General features: G+C 38.0%; 1 protein-coding gene across 4 annotated transcripts in view; it reads left to right on the top strand.

Moving 5' to 3' along the window:
• Positions 1-19,961, top strand: part of TRAPPC8 (trafficking protein particle complex subunit 8) — a 57,691-nt gene that overhangs the window by 22,978 nt on the left and 14,752 nt on the right. For all 4 annotated transcript variants that reach the window (XM_049818871.1, XM_049818862.1, XM_049818853.1 and 1 more), the window contains 15 exons: positions 121-226; positions 1,738-1,869; positions 3,925-4,149; positions 5,226-5,334; positions 6,076-6,270; positions 6,463-6,593; positions 7,678-7,752; positions 8,490-8,616; positions 9,652-9,809; positions 10,636-11,078; positions 14,216-14,363; positions 15,677-15,773; positions 16,661-16,729; positions 16,840-16,880; positions 18,565-18,750. In XM_049818871.1, the coding sequence (XP_049674828.1) occupies positions 121-226; positions 1,738-1,869; positions 3,925-4,149; positions 5,226-5,334; positions 6,076-6,270; positions 6,463-6,593; positions 7,678-7,752; positions 8,490-8,616; positions 9,652-9,809; positions 10,636-11,078; positions 14,216-14,363; positions 15,677-15,773; positions 16,661-16,729; positions 16,840-16,880; positions 18,565-18,750 (2,242 nt within the window). The remainder of the gene's footprint in view (positions 1-120; positions 227-1,737; positions 1,870-3,924; positions 4,150-5,225; positions 5,335-6,075; positions 6,271-6,462; positions 6,594-7,677; positions 7,753-8,489; positions 8,617-9,651; positions 9,810-10,635; positions 11,079-14,215; positions 14,364-15,676; positions 15,774-16,660; positions 16,730-16,839; positions 16,881-18,564; positions 18,751-19,961) is intronic.

Below are 19,961 nucleotides of genomic sequence, written 5' to 3'. Positions count from 1 at the left end.
GGATAAGCAACAGAACACCAGTCTGATGTGATATGGAGAAAATGTCTCAGACTTGGGGTGAAAAGTTTTCCATGGTTTGTTTGAGAAATATTTATTAATTCACTTATGTTTTTGCTTTAGGAACATGGTTCTGGCCGAACGCTGTGTGCTGCTTAGTGCTGAAATCTTAAAAAGTCAAAGCAAATATTCAGAGGCGGCTGCTCTTCTGATTCGTTTAACCAGTGAGGTAAAACACTTAGTAGCTTTTCCCACTCTTGCCCTCCCCCCATTTGTTTACTTACCCAAGTGCTTCTAGGTTACATTCTAATTGTTGTCCTATGATATTTTCTAGACAAATCAGCCAGTATAAAGCATGAAGTGAAAAAAACTCTGTTCTAGTCAAGTGACTTGCTTGATTTCTTTAAATGTGCATTTGTTATCTTTGGCTTTATAACTAATTTTTGTTGACTACTGCTTAGCTCTTGTATGGCATAATTCCAGTTTAAAATCTCACGGGTTAAAAGTATTAGCATGGTTTGCCAGACCCATAATGGATACTATCCTGCATATGATCAGAAGTTCTCTAAGTAACTAAGGCATTACTGTAGCTCAGCTGTTATGAATCATTAGAGTCTTACTGTAAGTGAAACCTAGTCTGAACACTTCTGTAATATTAATTGGTGGAAATTAGGCATGGAATTAGCTTCTAACAGCCCAGAAAGTGTCTTGCTTGAAAAGTGAAACGAATGTAATACAGTAATAGTATAGCATTTTCTATGTAGCTTGGAGGAAAGTCTAACTGGCAGTTAGTTCTGGCTTTGTGGCTGGCTGCACCAAATATGATGCTTCTGAGACTTTTCCTGGGACAGATTAAGCATGGAACAAATTTGCTTAGTTCTGAAGTTTCGCTCTCAAGTGTCTTTGTAGCTTCATTCTTGCCCTTTCAACTTAAGCTTGCTACCAAAATTTGTGAGCAGTATAAATTAAAAAAGAAATTTAAATACTACTGGCTCTGCACAATCATTTTACGACTTAAAATTATATGTAATATGCTTGTGGTGCCTTTTGGCAGTTGCAAGGAAAATCTTCATAGGATACTGTATAGGTGTCTCAGTATATTTGTAGTCCAGATACATACTTGGACATCACTGATAGCATGGAGTTCAACTGTGGTAAAATCAAGTAGATTCTGTTCTGATTGGTTTAAGTAATATAATTGTGTCTTGGCATGAGAAGAACAGAGAGTAATAATAAGAAATTGTACGTTATTAACAAATCATTCTGGTTCTTGTGATACAAATTCACTAAGTTCCACTGCTCCCTCTATTTTCCCTTCATCCTGTTAAAGCTTTTGGTTTGTTTCTAGCCTTAATATTTGCAGGGGGAGGGAGGGGAAAAGGTAGCAGAGTACTTCAGAATTTATAGTAAGTGTTAGAAACTGTAGCCTGAGTAACTGAAAAAGCAGAAAATAAGTCTTCTGTCACTCATACTGAAACAGGTTGATATGTAAATCTCTCCACTGGAAAAAAATACCAGCGTGTTTGATATTGAACACTGTACATGTAAAAAAGTGAAAAATACTTGTAGTCTTATTTTCTTTTGTATGCACACATATACATACTGTGTTTGTATATTAAAAGCTTCAGCTTCACAGCACTGTTACAGCCTACTGTCCTTCTTAGCATTAAAACAAGGCCACTGTTATCTTTATGTTTGTATTCAACTTTGAGGCTAATTCTTCTTTTTACTTTTAAATAGGATTCAGATCTTCGCAGTGCACTTCTGTTGGAGCAGGCAGCCCATTGCTTTATAAACATGAAAAGTCCCATGGTTAGAAAGTTCGCATTTCATATGATATTGGCTGGCCATAGGTTTAGTAAAGCAGGCCAGGTAAGTATTACCTTTCTGCATGGAAAATATGTTTGATATTTGATACTCTGAAAAACATGTTAAATGTGTCATTAGTCTAGAAAAAGATGCTTGGCTTCTGACACTTTTGTGTTGGTCAGAAGTATTGATCTTCTGAACATGACTTCTGCATGGATCAGCTTAGTCTTTACTTCTGTATTTGAAGTAATGCTGAAGATGACTGACTTCTGGGTCTTGATTTTATGCACTGTGAAATAAAAGGCTTTTTATTTGGGTAAAGGAGTATTTTTATCTCAAAAGTGAGTTGCAGGAGTTAGGGGTTTGTTAAACTCTAAATTTGTTAGAGTAATAGCAAAACTTAGATCTCTGTTTTTCCTGGTCCCTTAACCAAATGCTTATTAGTGGAGGTGCAGGGTATGAACAGTTACTACAAGACAAACTAAAGCATCTCTTTATGGCTGCTTAGACTTAAGTAGCAATTAAACCAATACAAATCAGATTGGTTTTACTACCAGTCACATTCCTGTGCAGGTAGCTCTAACTGTGGTAAATAAAATTTGACACAACTTGTGTGCTTTATTTCTGCCTCAGTTGTGGGATAGACTCTCTAAATATAGATTGTGCTTGATTCTTGCTGACGTTAGCCATCTGAGTTCAGTTATGGGGCTGTCCTTGAATACAGTCAATATAAGTTTACTGCTAAGCTGCAAACCTGTGATACAAATTTATTTCTATTGCAAATCAATAATACAGGAGAACCCAGGCTTCAGAATTCTATTTGAAACAAAACCTTGTGGTCTTGGGAGGAGTTGTTCTCCTACCCCACCCAATCTTGTTTTTATCATCCTGGTAAGGACCAAGAAAGTATTGTTGTATTCTTGACTTTTGTTATTAAAATCACAGATGTGAAGAATAATAGGAGTATTTCCCCCTGCTCCTTGGTTTTCTTCATGCATTAGCTTCCCTGTCTGTTGTTATGACAATACACTACTGACAGGGAGCTATTGATCAGAGGTTTTTTATTTATTCTTTATTTCTCATTCCTTTCCCTGGAAAAGTGCATGCATTTTGTAAAGCTTTGACTTCTGTCTTCATGTAACAACTCTCTTGTCATCTGTGTCTAATTCTTACGTGGATTCTGGTTTCCAAGGAATGCTTTTTCAGTGTTACAGTAAATGTAGGTTGGGTTTTTTCCACATCCTTTGAGGCATTAAAATATTAAATGCTACTGAAGAGAAGTCAGCTTAGGCTGCTCAGCTGCATACTGTAATACTGTATTTTAAAGTCCCAGTAGTATCTGCTGATGTTAAGGACTATTGCTTGTACCCTGTCATCACCGTACGAATTTGAACATATCTTAGATTTTTCCCATTACTGCTGTAAATAAGGGAATGCTGTTCCATTTTTTTAGAAGCTGAGACTTGCCTGTACAGTGAATGCCTATGCAGATATTTAGTACCTAGACTTGGGATTGAATACCCAGGTCCTGATGTATCCACAGTAAAGGAACTGTGGAGCTGATTGGGAGCAGAGCATCTGTCTCCCAGTGGGTGATGTGATTGGTAATTTTGTCTTGTATGTACTGTAGGGCTGTTTTGTTGGTTTGCTTGGCACGGATTTTGTCCCAAGTGTGTCTACTGAACACCAATTGACTGGAAGTGTCACACTGAAAGTTCAGTTACAGAATTGAAATGAAATGTGTTGAATCTAGCCTATATCCTAAGGCTTGGCAGTAGAACTTTAGCAGTCAGTCCTAAAGCAACGCAGAACACTTTTAAAAGTAGTATTCTCTTGTTACTTTTTTAACTTACTGCCTGTTACACTAGTCTTTGAAAACATGAACTTAATCTGCAGGCTAGGCTCTGCACTGTAGGAACCAACACTTCTGTGCTTACATTAATGTTGACCAGATGCTATGAGGTATAGTTCTGCAGACATTCCACTTAACATAGTGGGGGTGGTGGTAGAAACTTCAGTAACTTTTCTGACTTACTGATCAATCTTCCTAATATTACAATTCCAACGAGTGGTTAATGGGACTATTTGAGAAGTTAACTTGGTTATTTTTTCTTGCAGAAAAAACATGCCTTACGCTGTTACTGTCAAGCCATGCAGGTTTACAAAGGGAAAGGCTGGTCTCTTGCAGAAGACCACATTAACTTCACTATTGGTCGCCAGTCCTTTACGCTTCGTCAGCTTGACAATGCTGTGTCTGCCTTCAGGCATATTTTGATCAATGATAGTAAACAACCTCCAGCTCAGCAAGGAGCTTTTTTAAGAGAATATCTTTATGTTTATAAGGTAAATGTATTTTCGTTTTCTTTATTCCTTGAATAATAAGTAATCTTATTACCAGTAATTTTCTATTAAGTCATTAAATGATTTTCTGTCATATCTGCTTTGTTCCAGGATTGGTTTTTTGTGTAGTTGATGCATTCATTTTCTACTTTAGGCTTCAAAAAAAACAAATATGCTGTATCTCATGTATGTATTAAGTGTACTTCCAGTGATGGATATTAGTGTGACTCTTTGTGTGTGTGTTTTATTATAGAAGATGAATGCTTCCTTTTGAGGGTCATGGCTGAATTGCAGCTTGTGATACCTCAGTTTCTTTTAGAGGAGGTGGACCTGTTTTGTTTTGATCAATTTATAGCGATTTTTGAGGCTTTTGTTAATAAACATTTAGTAAAGACTAGGTATTGCTGTCATCTTTTCTAGTACTATGAAGTACTCCCCATCCATGTTATAGTGAATTTTATTCTTTAATATGGGTTTTTATAGATCAAGTGACTCTGAGTTGGCTGTAAGTTAGTGAGTGATTCTGGGTTGTAGTATACCACTTACGTTCTGGGATGTTTAGTGCTGATATTGCCACACAACTTGCAGCTGTGTAGTTACTTGCTGTCTTTTAGTGCTTGTAAACAGAATTGCTGTGGTGTTTGCTAAGTTATGGTAGACCTTACCTGAGATTGCACAGCTCAGCTGTGGTGAGAGTCTTGTGTAATGGTGGTGGTGTAGTTAATGTGGTTTATCAAATTGTGAGTTAGAGAGTCAAGCTGTGCATCAAATAAAGCTTGTTAACAGCCATGCAGCCACAATAGTGATTAGAGTGCTGGATTAAAATCATCATTCTTTTTCCATAAAGATTTAATGAACTTTAAAAGTCTTAGTGAAGAAAAAATACTACTTCACACTGTCAAAGCAGAAGAAACTATCAAAACAGTTAATTGAAATTATTTTTTTCATCTTAAAAATACTACCTGTTCAAACATTGAGTGCTTAACTTGGCTTCCTTATCATTCAATCATTGGTAATGTACAGCATGGACATTCTGTATTTGCATAGTGGCATGACACTGTTTTCCTTCTTTGCTTCAGAACGTAACCCAGCTGTCACCTGATGGTCCCTTACCACAGCTTCCTTTACCATATATTAACAGCTCAGCAACCCGTGTTTTCTTTGGGCATGATCGAAGACCAGCAGAAGGTTAGACAATTTTATGTAAACAGATTGAAGTCCCTTATTTATGTAACCAAAATACATGCAAGAATTTGTCATTTAAAAAAACTCTTTCATTATGTACAACTAACGTGACAAGGTAACTTATTTAAGAAGACTTCAAAAGAAAAGCTTAAGTTTAGTATCTACTCACTTGATGTTTTCAGACTTCTTGTGTAAATATGAAAGCTGCATATGTGGATGTGCCGACTTCCACTATTTTTCACATTTTTCATAGCTGGAAAGATTAAATGCAAGTTTGTAATGAACTTAATGAAAGGGATAATTAATGCTTTAGCAAATGCTAGACACTAGTGCCAATGCTAGAAATTAGCTTTACAGTTAACTTTTCTTCGTGGATGAAATGTTTGTAACACTGTGATTTGTGAATGTAAAGTAAGCTGAGTGGACCAGGGCTGTACTGTGAAGCTGTAGGCTGTCATAAAGTAAAAATAATCTGTAAACTGAGTATACCATGTAGCATGCTAAAATCTTAAAATTCCACAATTTGCAAATAGAAGTATACTCAAATTATCCTCAGCATTGTCTTCCATGTATGTATTTCAAAATGTCTTGCAATTCACTGACTTAAATCAATTGTAACATAAAAATGACAGTGTCTGAGAACTTAAAATATTTTAACAACTTACCAAATTGCTAGGGCAGCCCTCCGTTGCAACTGTTGCATGCCACTGTTCTCATCTTCTAAGATTGTCTTACTCATACTAGGCGAAAAGCAGGCAGCTACGCATGTAAGTCTGGATCAGGAATATGACTCGGAATCATCACAACAGTGGAAGGAACTTGAGGAGCAGGTTGTTTCTGTGATAAATAAAGGAATAATACCTTCAAACTTTCAACCAACACAGTTCTGTTTAAATCGCTACTCAGATAACTCCAGATTTCCACTTGCTGTGATAGAAGGTAAAGTTAAGATTTATACATTTCAGAAATAAAGTGAGTTAGATAAACTTGTACAATTTTCCTGTGTTACCGTAGATTTAAACCAATGTTCTTGTGCAAGTTGTTTGCACAAGAATGCTTTGAGTTAATTGAACCTTCAGATTGTGATTGGGATAGCCTGTTGTCATTATTTTCTTGCATTTTTTTTAATAGAACCAGTAACTGTAGAAGTGTCCTTCCGAAACCCTCTGAAAGTTCCACTTCTTTTGACTGACCTTTCATTGCTGTGGAAGTTTCAACCTAAAGACTTCAATGCAAAGCATGATGGAGAAACAAAAGAGCTGGTAAGCAAAACATCATCCTTTTTCAACCCAAACCAAACAGTTACAGTTATGGAGTATATGTTAAGTCTTCAAACTTCTGTGGCATAAAAACAGCTGGTTTAAATGTAAATTTAAAAAAAGACAAAAAAAAAGCAGCTACAGAATTTCTTTATGCATAGTTTAAATTCTCCTAGATCCATAGGGCACAAAGCAGCGAAGCTAACAAATGTACTGTAGTGAGTATTCTACAACTTAATGCAAAGCAGAATACTTCCAACATTTCATTGTATGTGTAGTATGTCTATTTTGAGTAATGCTAGCCTTGACTAGCAGAAATGACTTGCAGTGTCAATAGTTACATTATCAAATACCTTTTTCTTACTTGAGCTTGGAATGTCACTACATCTTGAGTACGTAGTGAAATGTATGTTCTGAAAAACTGTGCTGATATGACATAGGAACATCTTTGTATCTCGATTAGAAGAATGAAAATTTATTGTATTAAAAATTAACGTTTTGAATACTTTAGATGAACTACTTAATACAGTTTAATTTAACACTTCAACTGATACTGCCAAAACTTCCCCCTGCGGGACTGTTCTCACATTCATATTTTTAAGGTTTTAACATGTTCTGATAGTGAATATTACAGTAAATTCCTTACTTTGGTTTCCTGGCCAAAAGCATTTGGAACATAGTGATCTCTAAAGGTGCTGTAAGTGTTTGCCAGAGTTATAAACATGGCTTCATATAAATAAGTCTCAAGGATTACCATACGCATTCCCTTCTGTTCTGGTCTGAACTGCTACTTTAATGATATGGTAAATACTTCTGTGAGTATCAGTGAAATTGATTGGGAGTGGTTCCAATTTATAGTGTTAAATCTTAAATTTCTCTCAAGTAAATGTTTACTGAGCTCTCTAGCTGCTTTAATTCAGAAAGCCTGAGAATCTGGGCATAGAGCACCTGCTGGTCCTAACTGTCTGCAGTTTGAAATTTCTATGTTTTTTTCTTGAACACTTTAGGAAAGGTGGGGGAAGTAATATTTATGGCACTTTTTCTGCCTAGGAATAATAGTATCTGAAAAGCTGTTTCTTCTTCTCAGGGAGCATGCAATGATGATATGATAGGAGCTGAAGCAATAGCAGAATTTTTAATTAATAGTGAGGAGACAAAAGTGGTAAGTATTATAGTTTGTTTTAAAAATGGTCTTTACAGTGTTGAACTTTAGGTTGAAGTTCAGACTTGTTATGATCTAAACTTAGTGCTAAACTTACAGAAGACATTAGTCGTATGAAGTGCTGGAACTTCTGAATCTTATCAATGTGTATAAATATCTGAAGGGAGGATGTGACAGGACAAGAGGCAGTGAGCACAAACTGAAACATAGGAGGCTCCATCTGGACATCAGGAAACAGTTGTGTGTGGTGTTTTGGTGTGGTGGTGGTGGTTTGTTTTTTTGTTTGTTTTTTTTGTTTAACTGGTATGGTGACTGAGTGCGGGCTGCCCAGAGAGATTTTGGAGTCTCCATCCTTGGAGACAGTAAAAGCCATTTGGATGTGGTCCTAGTCAGCTGGCTCTAGGTGGCCCTACTTGAGCAGGCAAGTTGGATACGTGACCTCCAGAGGTTCTTTCCAACTTCAACTGATCTGTGATTCTTCCTGTGTTAAAGTTCATTTCTGTTACAATTTAGGATTCTTTCCTAATGTAATGAGCATCTCTCAGCTGTGGACTGGCTTGATAAATTCTGTGTACATGAAATTAAATCAGTAAATGACTTGCTACTGCACACAATTACATCTGACACAACTATAAAGTAAACTTAGCTGTGAGTGTCTTTAGCAATTGGACATTTAAATGTAATAATACATTTTTTTCTAGTAGCAACAACAACAAAAATTTAACGTATTTCCACAGGCAAGACTAAAGCTCTTTCCCCATCAAACAGGGGAGCTACATATTCTGGGAGTCGTTTATAATCTTGGCACTGTTCAGGGTGCTGTCACGTTAGATGGGATAGATCCTTCTATTGGATTACAGACAGGTAAGTGTATTATTCCCCCAAGTTGTGTGTCTCTGACAGGGAGGAGACATGGCTTCTAGTGTTTAATGTTTGATTATCATGATGCAAGGCCTTCCCTCAGGTAAGGACGCAGAAATAAGGGAAACCACTGGAACAGGAAAAAAAAAGAATTGGCACCTGTAGGAAGGAATCCCATGATAAAGGAAGTAACCTCTGCCAAACCCATACTTTTCCTTTAAATATGTGGAAATTCTGAAGTCATTAAAAAAAAAATAATTAAATAATCCATTTATGCCATGTTGAATCTATAACAACTTTCACTGACTCTTTTGCCATTCATTTTTCTTCTGGGTCTCTTCTCTTTGTTAGTTTTCAACTTTTGTCTAAATGTTGCACTGAAGTTCTTTGCATAGATTCCCAAATTTAAATTTGGCTGGTATAATTTTTTTAGCATCTTGACTTTATTTTGGTTCGCTTTCCTTTATATTAACATATAAATGGCTTATTAATTGCTGTTTTGTTGAGTCATTCATCTGAAACTGTCTCTCATGGGGAAAACTTGGTTGTTGGAGGAAATGGGGATTAAAGCACATGTTTAAAAGAGTTCTAAAAGAAATAATGAAGCTTGTTTAGCTATCTACAAACTGGAAACCTTAGGAATAAAAAACATTTGGAGGGGGTGGCCTGTTTTTGAAGGAAAGAAGAATGTTTTGGGTGACTTTTCCAGCTTTGCAGAAATGGGGAGAGGAAATAAATACATCATCCTCATGCTCCATGCACCACCCTTCTCCCTGTAGTCAAACTGTTAAAGGGCAGAGTAAGTCCACAACAATGGGTAACGGGCTGTCTGAACTCACAATAGCAATGTGTAACGTTTGACAGTAAGGTTTGAATAGTTCTTTGTCAGTGATGTTGCTTGATCAATGAACACTGCATGTGTCCAATAACAGAAAAATCAAAGTGATTTTTGAGATTGGGTAGGGAGCTTTGGATCACTTCTCAGAAAAAAAGTTAGGAATTACTTTAAAAAAAAATCATACTTAAAAATCATTTCAGGAAAGTTTGTCTCCAATGGGTTATCTGTACGAGGACGACAAGATTTAGAAATACAAGGGCCTCGACTTAATAACACAAAAGAGGAAAAAACATCTATTAAATATGGACCTGATCGAAGATTAGATCCCATTATTACAGAAGAAATGCCTTTGTTGGAGGTATGTGGCTACTTTCTATTGGCAGTTTTGAGCAAATAGCTGAATCCAGAGCTTATAAATGTAGTTCTAACAATGAAGTTGTAGACTTTGTTAATGCCTAAATCTTTCCAGTTAATTTCTGATCTGTCATTGCCAAACTTCTGTGGGTTTTTTCAAGTGAAACTTGAAGGCTCCAAGTTGATATCCTTCTGCAATTATGTTATGAAATTATTATGAATTTTAGTTGGCAGCAGCTTTTGTAGCCAGTTTTCGAAGTGAAGGGGAACAGGCAAAGAAGCTTTTTTCTGTTTGCTTGCCATTCATCTAGAATAGTTCAAGTTGGTTAACTAAAACACAGTGATTTTCCTTACTAGGGTTATTAAAATGGTCTGACTAACTGGTTAATGACAACACTCTACAGAACAGAATATTTCAATTGAAAGGGACCTACAGTGATCATCTAGTCCAACTGCCTGACCAATTCAGGCTGGCCAAAAGTTAAAGCATGTTATTAAGGGTATTGTCCAAATGCCTCTTAAATGCTGATAGGCTTGGGGCATTAACCATCTCTTTAGGAAGCCTGTTGCAGTGTTTGGCCACTCTTTTGGTAAAGAAGTGTTTTCTAATGTCCAGTCTAAACCTCCCCTGGTGCAGCTTTAAACCATTCCCACCCATGTGTCCTGTCACTGGATACCAGGGAGAAGAGATCAGCACCTCCCTCTCCACCCCTCATCAGGAAGCCGTAGAGAGCAATATAGTTTTAAATATGTTGGTGGCTGTTTTCATGTGCATTTGTAACTTGGCTAAATGTTCAGGTATTTCTTTTCTCCTGTTCTGTCCCATACAGGTGTTCTTCATAAACTTTCCTACAGGGCTTCTTTGTGGAGAAATCAGAAAAGCATATGTAGAATTTGTGAACGTAAGCAAGTGTCCTCTTACCGCACTGAAGGTTGTGTCCAAGCATCCAGAATTTTTTACTTTTGGTGGAAATACTGCTGTTCTGACACCACTAAGTCCTTCAGCTTCTGAAAACTGTAGTGCTTACAAGACTGTTGTGACAGATCCTACCTCTGTGCGTACAGCACTGCTATCTTCAGCTTCTTCTGTAGACTTTGGGGTTGGCACGGGAGGTCAGCCTGAAGTAATACATGTCCCGCTTCCTGATGCTGTTCTTCTTCCTGGGGCTTCAGTGCAGCTCCCAATGTGGTTACGGGGACCGGATGAAGAAGGTGTTCACGAAATTAACTTTTTGTTTTACTATGAAAGTATTAAAAGACACTCAAAAATGTGGTAAGTTTTTATCTACCTTTTTCTGTCATACTTATCAGACACGTTATAAACATTGTAAACATCAGTGTAAATCTTACTGAATTTTTCTCAATTGCTTGATGTAGAAGTGTCCTGTTATCTGCTATTCTAAGCAATAATTTTTTCTACTATAAGATTTAACTTCCATATGAAACTATATAGCCTATAGTGCTTCCATCAAAGTGGCAATTATCAATTTAATGGAAGGAGGGTTAATGGTATCCTCTTAATACAAACTCTGTATTTAGTTTCTCTGTAAGCACATCTTCCTGAGGCATGGGGGGGAAAATTACTTCATTTGTTTCTGCATGTTATAGAATGAAGTCTTGTCTACTATGAAAAAAAGGTTTTGTTCTTAATTAAAATTGGGTTAGTAATTGTGTTATGGTGAAAGTTATTCTCTTTGGAGGGGTTAAATACCAGGTTTGACTTCCATGCTGTTTTATAGCTTGTTTTTGGACCATCTTGAGACAGTGGACAGTCAAGTTTGACACCACAAGCTAGCAAATAATGGTTTCTTTTACTTGAAAGGTAGCAAGTTGACTTTGTATGTCACTTATTCCCAAGTCCCACCTATGTCTGAGGCTAAGAAGGCTCAGGAGAACTTTTTTGAGAGACCTGTTCTGCAAAGATTCTGGGGTGAATAGGCCTTTGTTCACAAAGTGAAGAGATCAGCTTTCAGGAAGCCTTAGTGTACTACTCTAGCAAACAGCCCCAATCAGAAATGAAGAGAGTCTCTTTACCCACCTCTTTTACTGTTCTGCAAATACTGTTATTACATTGCTACCTTACAGCTGTTAGAGCTCATAGCTAGAGCTGAGAAAAAGTTGCAACAGACTTTATCTAGATTAAGTTTTTAGCCCACTAAGAGTACTGACCACAGATTTAATAAATGTTACTATTTAATTTTCTGGGAGACAAATTTATTATGGAGCTGGGTGTGCTGGATTTGTTTGTCTGGAGGATGTGTCTGTGCTCACCTTACGAAGCAGTGCAGACTAGGAGGAGTGGATCTGTAATCAGGGCTGGGGACCTGGTGTTGTGGTTTAACCCTAGCTGGCAACTAAGCACCACGCAGCTGCTCACTCACTCCCCCTGCAGTGGGATGGTGGAGAGAATTGGAAGGGTAAAAGTGAGAAAACCCACTTCTGAGTGGGTGGAGATAAGAACAGTTTAATAAGTAAAGCAAAAGCTGCACACGCAAGCAAAGCAAAACAGGGAATTTATCCACTACTTCCCATCTGCAGGCATCTCCAGGAGAGCAGGGCTCCATCCTGCATAATGGTGACTTGGGAAGACAAACGCCATCACTCTGAATGTCCCCTCCTTCCTCTTTCTTCTCCCAGCTTTATATGCTGAGCATGATGTCCTGTGGTCTGGAATACCCCTTTGGCCAGTTGGGGTTAGCTGTCCCAGCTGTGTCCCCTCCCAATTTCTTGTGCCCCCCCCCAGCTTCCTCGCTGGTGGGGTGGGGTGAGAAGCAGAGAAGTCCTTGATGCTGTGTCAGCACTGCTCAGCAGGGACGAAAGGATCCCAGAGTGATCACTGTTTTCAGAACAAATCCAAAATGTAGCCCCTTACCAGCTACTGTGAAGAACTGCTGCAGCCAAAACCAGCACACCTGCTCTCTGTACTGTACATATTCAGGATGATGGTGGGGAGCAGGGCTACTTCAGATGAGCTCTAGTCACATGGACTGAATGTCTGCTTGTGGCTTGAGCTTGTTTTCCTGGCTAGTTCTGAGAAAGAAACCAAGTTCATGTGCTGTGAGACTGCTCTGCAACGTAAACCAAAGGCAGAGTAACTTGAAGAAGGTCAAGAGAGCAGATCAGCAGTATGTTCTTGAAATCAAATTAAGCTGTGCAAATGCACCCTTTGTTTAGGTATTTTTGTAGCTTCTGAAATGCCAAAAATAACTTTTCATTTGGCTTTAAGCTAGTCTGTAGGTGTAGTGAATTTGTCCCCCTACAATGTAATTATTCTTTTTCTTCCCCTTTTTTTTAAAGAACAGAATTCATTTCTCGAGAGTTTGTAGTATTCAGAAACTGAGTGTTTCAGAGCTGGAAAGTGGATGTTTGGGGAATATATTTGTTCCCTACTGTATTGAAGTTTCCAGGGGAACTTTAGTGATGTGATCTTGTTTAACAGTACTTTGTAGACTGAGTGTAGCTTTTAAATTTTAAAAAATTATTTAATTTGTGCCAATTGAAAGCTATATAGACATCAGTATATCTGTCTGAAGATTAACTGCAAAACTGTTAAGTTTATTCTGTAGATTTTGACATTATGTGAAGTAGAGTTTATGAAACAGATGATTTTTCCTCCTAAAACAAGAATTGCATGAAGTTTCGGCATATTTAGTAGGTAATGCATGTAAAATTTTTACATGTCTATTGTTTCCAAGTGGAAGTTATGGTAACACAAAGCTTCTGTGTGGGGGAAAAAAACCTCATGTGTTTTGATGGTGTCCAAGAATGGAAGTCTCCTCATCTTTAGAAAAACAGGAAGATAACTTTTACAAAGGACTTGCTGGCCTGGAGGTTGAGTGTGTCTGGAGAAAGGCAGAGTAGTGACGGTTCTAGAAGTAAATGTTCAAGATTCTCAGTTCAGCGGAATTTGTTGAATGCGGTGGTATTCTGTCTAAATGCTTTTTAGTAAATGTTCATGCAGGAGATGTGACTAATTAGTGGGCCTTTTAGGGTTTATTTACTCAAACCCTCAAATTTCCAAAGCATTGGGTGGCATTAAATAGCTTAATGATATCCCTGTACCAATACATGCCTGTTTGCTTTCACTGGGCCAGTTACCTTACATCAGAAATATTTCTGATGTATTTTTTGTCATGGTAACATATGAACCTTTTTCTCCAGTATTTCAAACTGGCTAAGAGAATGCATGTTTGAACAGCACCTACCCATGCACCATGATTGTTAAGAATAATATAGTCTTGATAGGAAGCTAAAAAGAAAAGTGTCTCTCTCGTGGTTGAAAGGAGTAAATTATCAAATGGCCTTAATATTGATGACAAACATAAAAGCTAAACTTCTTGATGACAGGTTCTGGACAGCAGTCCTGGTTGTTCAGAATGTCTTTTTTTCTTTTTCCCCCCTCCTTCCTAGTCATAGAGTATTAAGGCACACTGCAGTTATTTGTACTAGCCGGTCTCTGCATATTCGAGCTACTGTCTGCAGAAGTAATGCACTTGAAGATGAAGAAGGCAGAGGGGACAATATGTTGGTGTTTGTGGATGTAGAAAATATCAATACTGTAAGTTCTTATTTTTTAATAATCTATTCTACAGCTTAGTAGATGTGTAGGTATCACCAGCAGAACCAAGACTTAAGTGACAGGCTTTTTTACAACTACTTTGTAAATGCTAAGTAAACCTTGTGTATTTAATCATTCCAGTTAATGTTGGAAAGAGCGTACTAACATTTAAGTTATATCTCAACTCTCTGGAAGTCTGCTATAAACTATCTCTATCCTAAGCAAATTCCAGTACTGTAGTGTAGAGTCTTTTTTCTTTTAGGAAGGTTTATTCCAAATTCATGAACGTGCTTGATGATCACAATTTTCAAGGTAATTCTGAATGAGACAACCTGTGCCCCCTCCAATGTTTCAGTGAAAATACGGGTAGAATTAGTGGTGATGTGAAGTCAAAATTTAATTTCTAAATTGAAGGAGGCTTCTATGTTTACATTTATTACCAAACTTTACAAGACATTTTTGTAAATATAATCCCAGTACAGATATGTCTGTTATGATCTGTTGACTTAGCAAAGCAGATACAAATATTTCAGTTTATCATACCATGCTAGTTTAAATTTACTAATTTTTTTGGTAAAGCTGATCCCATTTTTTTCAACTACAAAGCAAGGTAATCGAATCCTCTGTTTATAGAATTCCTAGACATTTAGCTGGTAGTGGGATCACTGAGCTGATTTGTCATTTTGTTTTAAAGGTGTGTATACTCTGTTTTTAATTTAGCTACTAAAGTGAATATTGTCCCCTCCTTCTATGAGGAGGAAGGGATATTTTATAAAGTACTTACCAAGTTAACAGATAACATTGTGTGACACTTAATTTTCCGCTACCACCTCATTCTTTCCAAGAAAGGAAACCAACCCCAAAAGCTGCTTTTCATTGTGTGTGTGTGTATATATATATAAAAAGAAGCTTGTATTTTTGGGATTTCTGACCTAGCAATGTTCCTAAAGTAATCTTGGAAACTAAGTGGTCTTGCGGACAGTATTCTGCATTGGAGTTAAAGGCCTAGGTTTTATAGTAGTCGCCTTAATTGAAAATACTAGCTTGCAGGTATTTTTCGGAGAGATCTTTGTTTCCGTTTCATGTGGCTTTGTTTACTGGAACTGGAAGTTGCTGTGAGTTGGCACTGTTGTTTTATGTTACAGTGGGTATTAAATCTTTCCTTGTTTCTTAGTACTGTATTACGGATGGTGTGAATAATGAGTTAAATTAGGATTCTAACAGTGCCACCTTACAATGAACACTTACTACGCGATGTAGAACATCACAATTGTGACTGGTCTTATTTGACATAACTTTTGTTTCTTCCTTAGAGTGAGACTGGCGTTAAAGAGTTTCATATAGTGCAAGTTTCAAGTAATAGCAAGCACTGGAAGCTTCAAAAATCTGTTAAAATCTCTGAAGACAAAGGTGTGTATCTTTATCACCAAAAGGATGGCAAGTCTAGCTTCTGCCTGACAAGAACAGTTAAAAGAATCTTACAAGGAGTTGAATTTGACTTTCAGAATAACTACTTTCTAAAAACTTCATATCCCTTTCAGACATACTACAGCCTCAAACGTACTACAGCCCTTCTTTTGTTAGTGTATCAACAAAAAATAGATTGACAGATAACTTTCAGACTTCATTAATTTTAAAAATCGCTTTAACATACAGCTAGATTATTTCTGTGATGTAGAGAAGTCCATGTCTGGGCTGGCTGATAACTTGCCTCACAAGAAATATGTTTGAGTTTTTTTATTTCTAGTTATTTATATCAGTGTTAAATTTAACTGATCAACAGAAATTTTGACAAATGCTCTATTCAATTACTAGAAATATACCAGAATTGCTAGTGCTGTATCCTGCCTTAGCTAATATAAGCTGCTAATTTTTGAAAAGGCTAACTATCCCAGGCAAAAAAAAAAGTGCTGTTACTGTATCTAACAAATGTTATTTTTACTTGTGTGCTGACATTTTATGTACTTAAAAATTAGTCTAGACATGTATTCCTCTTGTATTAATATTGAGGGTGAACCAGTCAGATAAACTGAATCTTTTGTCTTCTGTTCCTTCCTTCTTTCTCTGTATCTCCTTTATGTATTATGGCTCACTTCCTGCTCTAGATGCAGATGGAAGGGGTCAGCAGAAAATGCATCTTCTTTACTGCCATGCAGTTGCTCTGCTTGATTAGTTATGCTTCTTGAATATCATCAGTGTTTCTTATTTGTGAAGTTTAAAGGCTGACTTTTGGCTAATGAGGAGGGACTCTGACTGTGCTGAGGGGGGAGAAAAATCTTGTAACCTTTTTCTTTCAGATACTAAACTTGCTAGCAGGGAGCGAGCGAAGTTATGCTTTAAAGCAGTAAGGTGCAAAAACTCAGAAGGTAGGTTCTGTCCTGAACGTGGTTAACTTTTTGTTACTGTTTGGATGCTGTATGCTGAAGTTGTGACTTCTCATGATGCTGAAACAATGCCCTCTCTTTTTATCCCTTAGAAAATTACACATTTGCAGACATTGTCTTTGGAAATGAACAGGTAGGTGAATGCGTACAACTGCATATTTTGTCTTGTGCAAGGTATCCCTGTCATGTGCAAGTATCCCACTGAAAGCCTTTTTTTAAAATTTAAAAATGGGAACAGTGCTTTCATAGTTAGGAAGTTGAGTTTTGCATGCCAAAAACTATTGGTCTTCTAGGTCGGTTCTCTTAAAAAAGAGAAGGTAAGGTAGCATAGGCTAGTGGATGGTCAGGTATTTTAAGTTCCCAACTCGACAGCTGAAGTACTTTGGGAGCACATTTGTGATGCTAACTTCTTTGCCTAATGTTTTTCCTTTCTTTCCAACTCTTCAGAGCAGTTCTTCTGAATATTTCCCAGCCCTCTAGTTTTCCAGTAGAGATCTGTGGATGTCAGATTCCTGTTCTATTGTTTTTTTCTTAATTTTATTTTTACTAAGATAAGTTAAAAACTCTAATTACAGCTTTTTCTAAAAATAATCTGGAAACCTTTAGTTTCCAGGATTTCAAAACTACTAATGTAGGTTGCAGTCAGTTCAAGGATTCTGTTTCTTTGATTTTTCTTCAAAAAGTGTAACATTCTAGACTACTATGCTTTCAGTCTCTTTAAGTATACAGGTATCGTTTGGAGAAGAATCCTTATAGCAAATGACTTTGGTACAGCAAGTGCTTTCCCAAAACCTGAGGAAAGTATGCTCTTGCATCATATCAGAAATCTACATTTAGCATAGTGGATATAATTAGCTGGATGTCAGATTGCTTGTTTTATTCTGAGTGTACGTTTTCCATATATGTATCCAGCTCTTAAAAACCAGAGAAAACTTACTGCTATTCCATCTTATAGGCATATAAATTGAAGTTAGGACTAAAAATCTGAGGTAGATGGATCCCTGTTTGCATTTTTAAAGTTGGATGAGCTGCATGAACTTCAGCCTTCTTGTAAGAAAATATTCTCTAATGGGGGGATGGGGCTGTCCCTTCTAGACAGTTATTCCAAAAGCAGATTGTCTCCCTAGGTGTGAGTATTCTACTAATGCAACAATTAGTAGCTCTGCAACAGCATGTTCTGGAAAGGGTAACATTTTTGAAAGAGGGGTTAGCAAGATAAGTAAGAAACTAGGCTTCCTGTCTTCAAGTATCATTGCTGTCAGTCTTAAAACCACTGCTTCCTTATCAAGCTTTTGGTGTTGGAGAAGCTCAGCACAAATGGTGACAAACAGCACAGTATTTCTGGCTGTGCCATTTATACATGGGGAGTATGCTGTGCAAACTATTATCTCTGCTATTGCTAGCAAAATGTATGTTCTGAACTTTGATAAATAATTCTAGCTATCATGAGGGGAATATTAATAAGCAATAATGATTTGCATGTGAGTTTGAGTTAGTTGGACGCTTCGGCTGTCTTCACTACACTTAATTTATCACAGTAAGCTGTTTGGTAATAATCAAAGACCTTTTTTCCAAGTTTGGTATTTGTAGTTTGAGGCCAATCTATTGCTCTGTTTCCCTATGTTACCTTAGCTCGTTAGGTAGGGCTGATCTCTAACACGACAAGCATGGAAACCAGGATGTGTGGCATCCTGTAGGTTTGCAAAGGGAAGAAAAGGAAGATAATGGAACTGAAATCCTACAGTGGTGAGCTCTGTTAGACTAACTTGTTAGCTTGCATTCTGTTCTGAGAGCATTCTTTCTTTTTTTTCTTGCAGATAATAAGTTCAGCCAGTCCTTGTGCAGACTTTTTTTTTCAAAGCTTATCCTCTGAATTTAAAAGAACACATGTGCAATCTCATGCTCATGCATCTCAAAGGGCTGCAAAACAATCATTTGATGAGACAGTCAGATTGATACAACAGTGCAGTGAAGTTGATTTGAACATTGTTGTACTGTGGAAGGTATGTATGGTTGTAGCCTTTGTAGTAATTTGGCCATGAAATATAACTATTAGAAAATAATTTAAAATGGCATCCTGAACTTTAAAGCATACTCATACAAATTTATGGATGAATTTTTTTTTCTGAAAACTTGCAAATGAACTAAAACAGTGTCAAGAAGCAAAGACAGTCTTAATAGCTGTTACTGTAATAAGTATGCTTAAGTGGTTTTACATTACTGTTGTGGTTTAAGCCCAGCCAGCAACAAAGCACCACAAAGCTGCTTGTTCACTCCTTCACCTGCCTGGTGGGATGATGAGGAGAAAATACAAAGAAAAGCTTGTGGCTCAAGACAAGGACAGGGAGGGATCACTCACCACTTATGGTCACAGGCAAAAGACAGGCTCAACTTGGGGGGAAAAAACAAAAGCAATTTAACTTATTACCAATCAAAACCTTAGAACACCTTCCCCCCAACCTTCCTTCTTTCCTGGGCTTAATTCCACTCCTGGTTTTCCCCCCAGCAGTGCAGGGGGACAGGGGATGGGCGTTGTAGTCAGCTCATCACATGTCTCTGCTGTTCCTTCCTCCTCAGGGGGAGGACTCCTCACTCTTCCCCTGCTCCAGCATGGGTTCCCTCCCACAGGAGACGGTTCTCCACGAGCTTCTCCAATGTGGGCCCTTCCCATGGCCTGCAGCCCTTCACGAACTGCTCCAGTATGGGCCTTTCCCATGGGCTGCAGTTCTTCAGGCACAGACTGCTCCAGCACAGGCTTTCCCATGGTGTCACGGCCATCTTCAGGGGCATCCCCCTGCTCCGGTGTGGGGTCCTCCATGGGCTGCAGGTGGGCCTCTGCTCCCCTCCGTGGGCTGGGGGGACACAGCCTGCCGTCTCACCAGGGCTGCAGGGGCATCCCCTCCTCTGGGGCACCTCCTCCCCCGCCTTCCTCACTGACCTCGGTGTCTGCAGAGGGGTTCCTTTCGCATTCCAATCCCCTACTCTGCTGCAGGTTTCCCTTCTTAAATCTGTTATCCCAGAGGCACTACCACTGTCACTGATGGGCTTGGCCGTGGCCAGAGGTGGGTCCAACTTGGAGCCGGGGAAAGCTTCCAGCAGCTTCTCACAGGAGCCACCCCTGCAGCTCCTCCCCTGCAACCAAAACCCTGCCACACAAACCGAAAACAATTACTCTGGATACACACAGTTGTTATAAGTTGTCTTAAAAGAGAAA

The sequence above is a fragment of the Accipiter gentilis genome, chromosome 2, assembly GCF_929443795.1.
Source record: "Accipiter gentilis chromosome 2, bAccGen1.1, whole genome shotgun sequence".
In the NCBI taxonomy this organism is placed as follows: domain Eukaryota; kingdom Metazoa; phylum Chordata; class Aves; order Accipitriformes; family Accipitridae; genus Astur; species Astur gentilis.
This window is presented reverse-complemented; position numbering and strand designations above follow the sequence as displayed.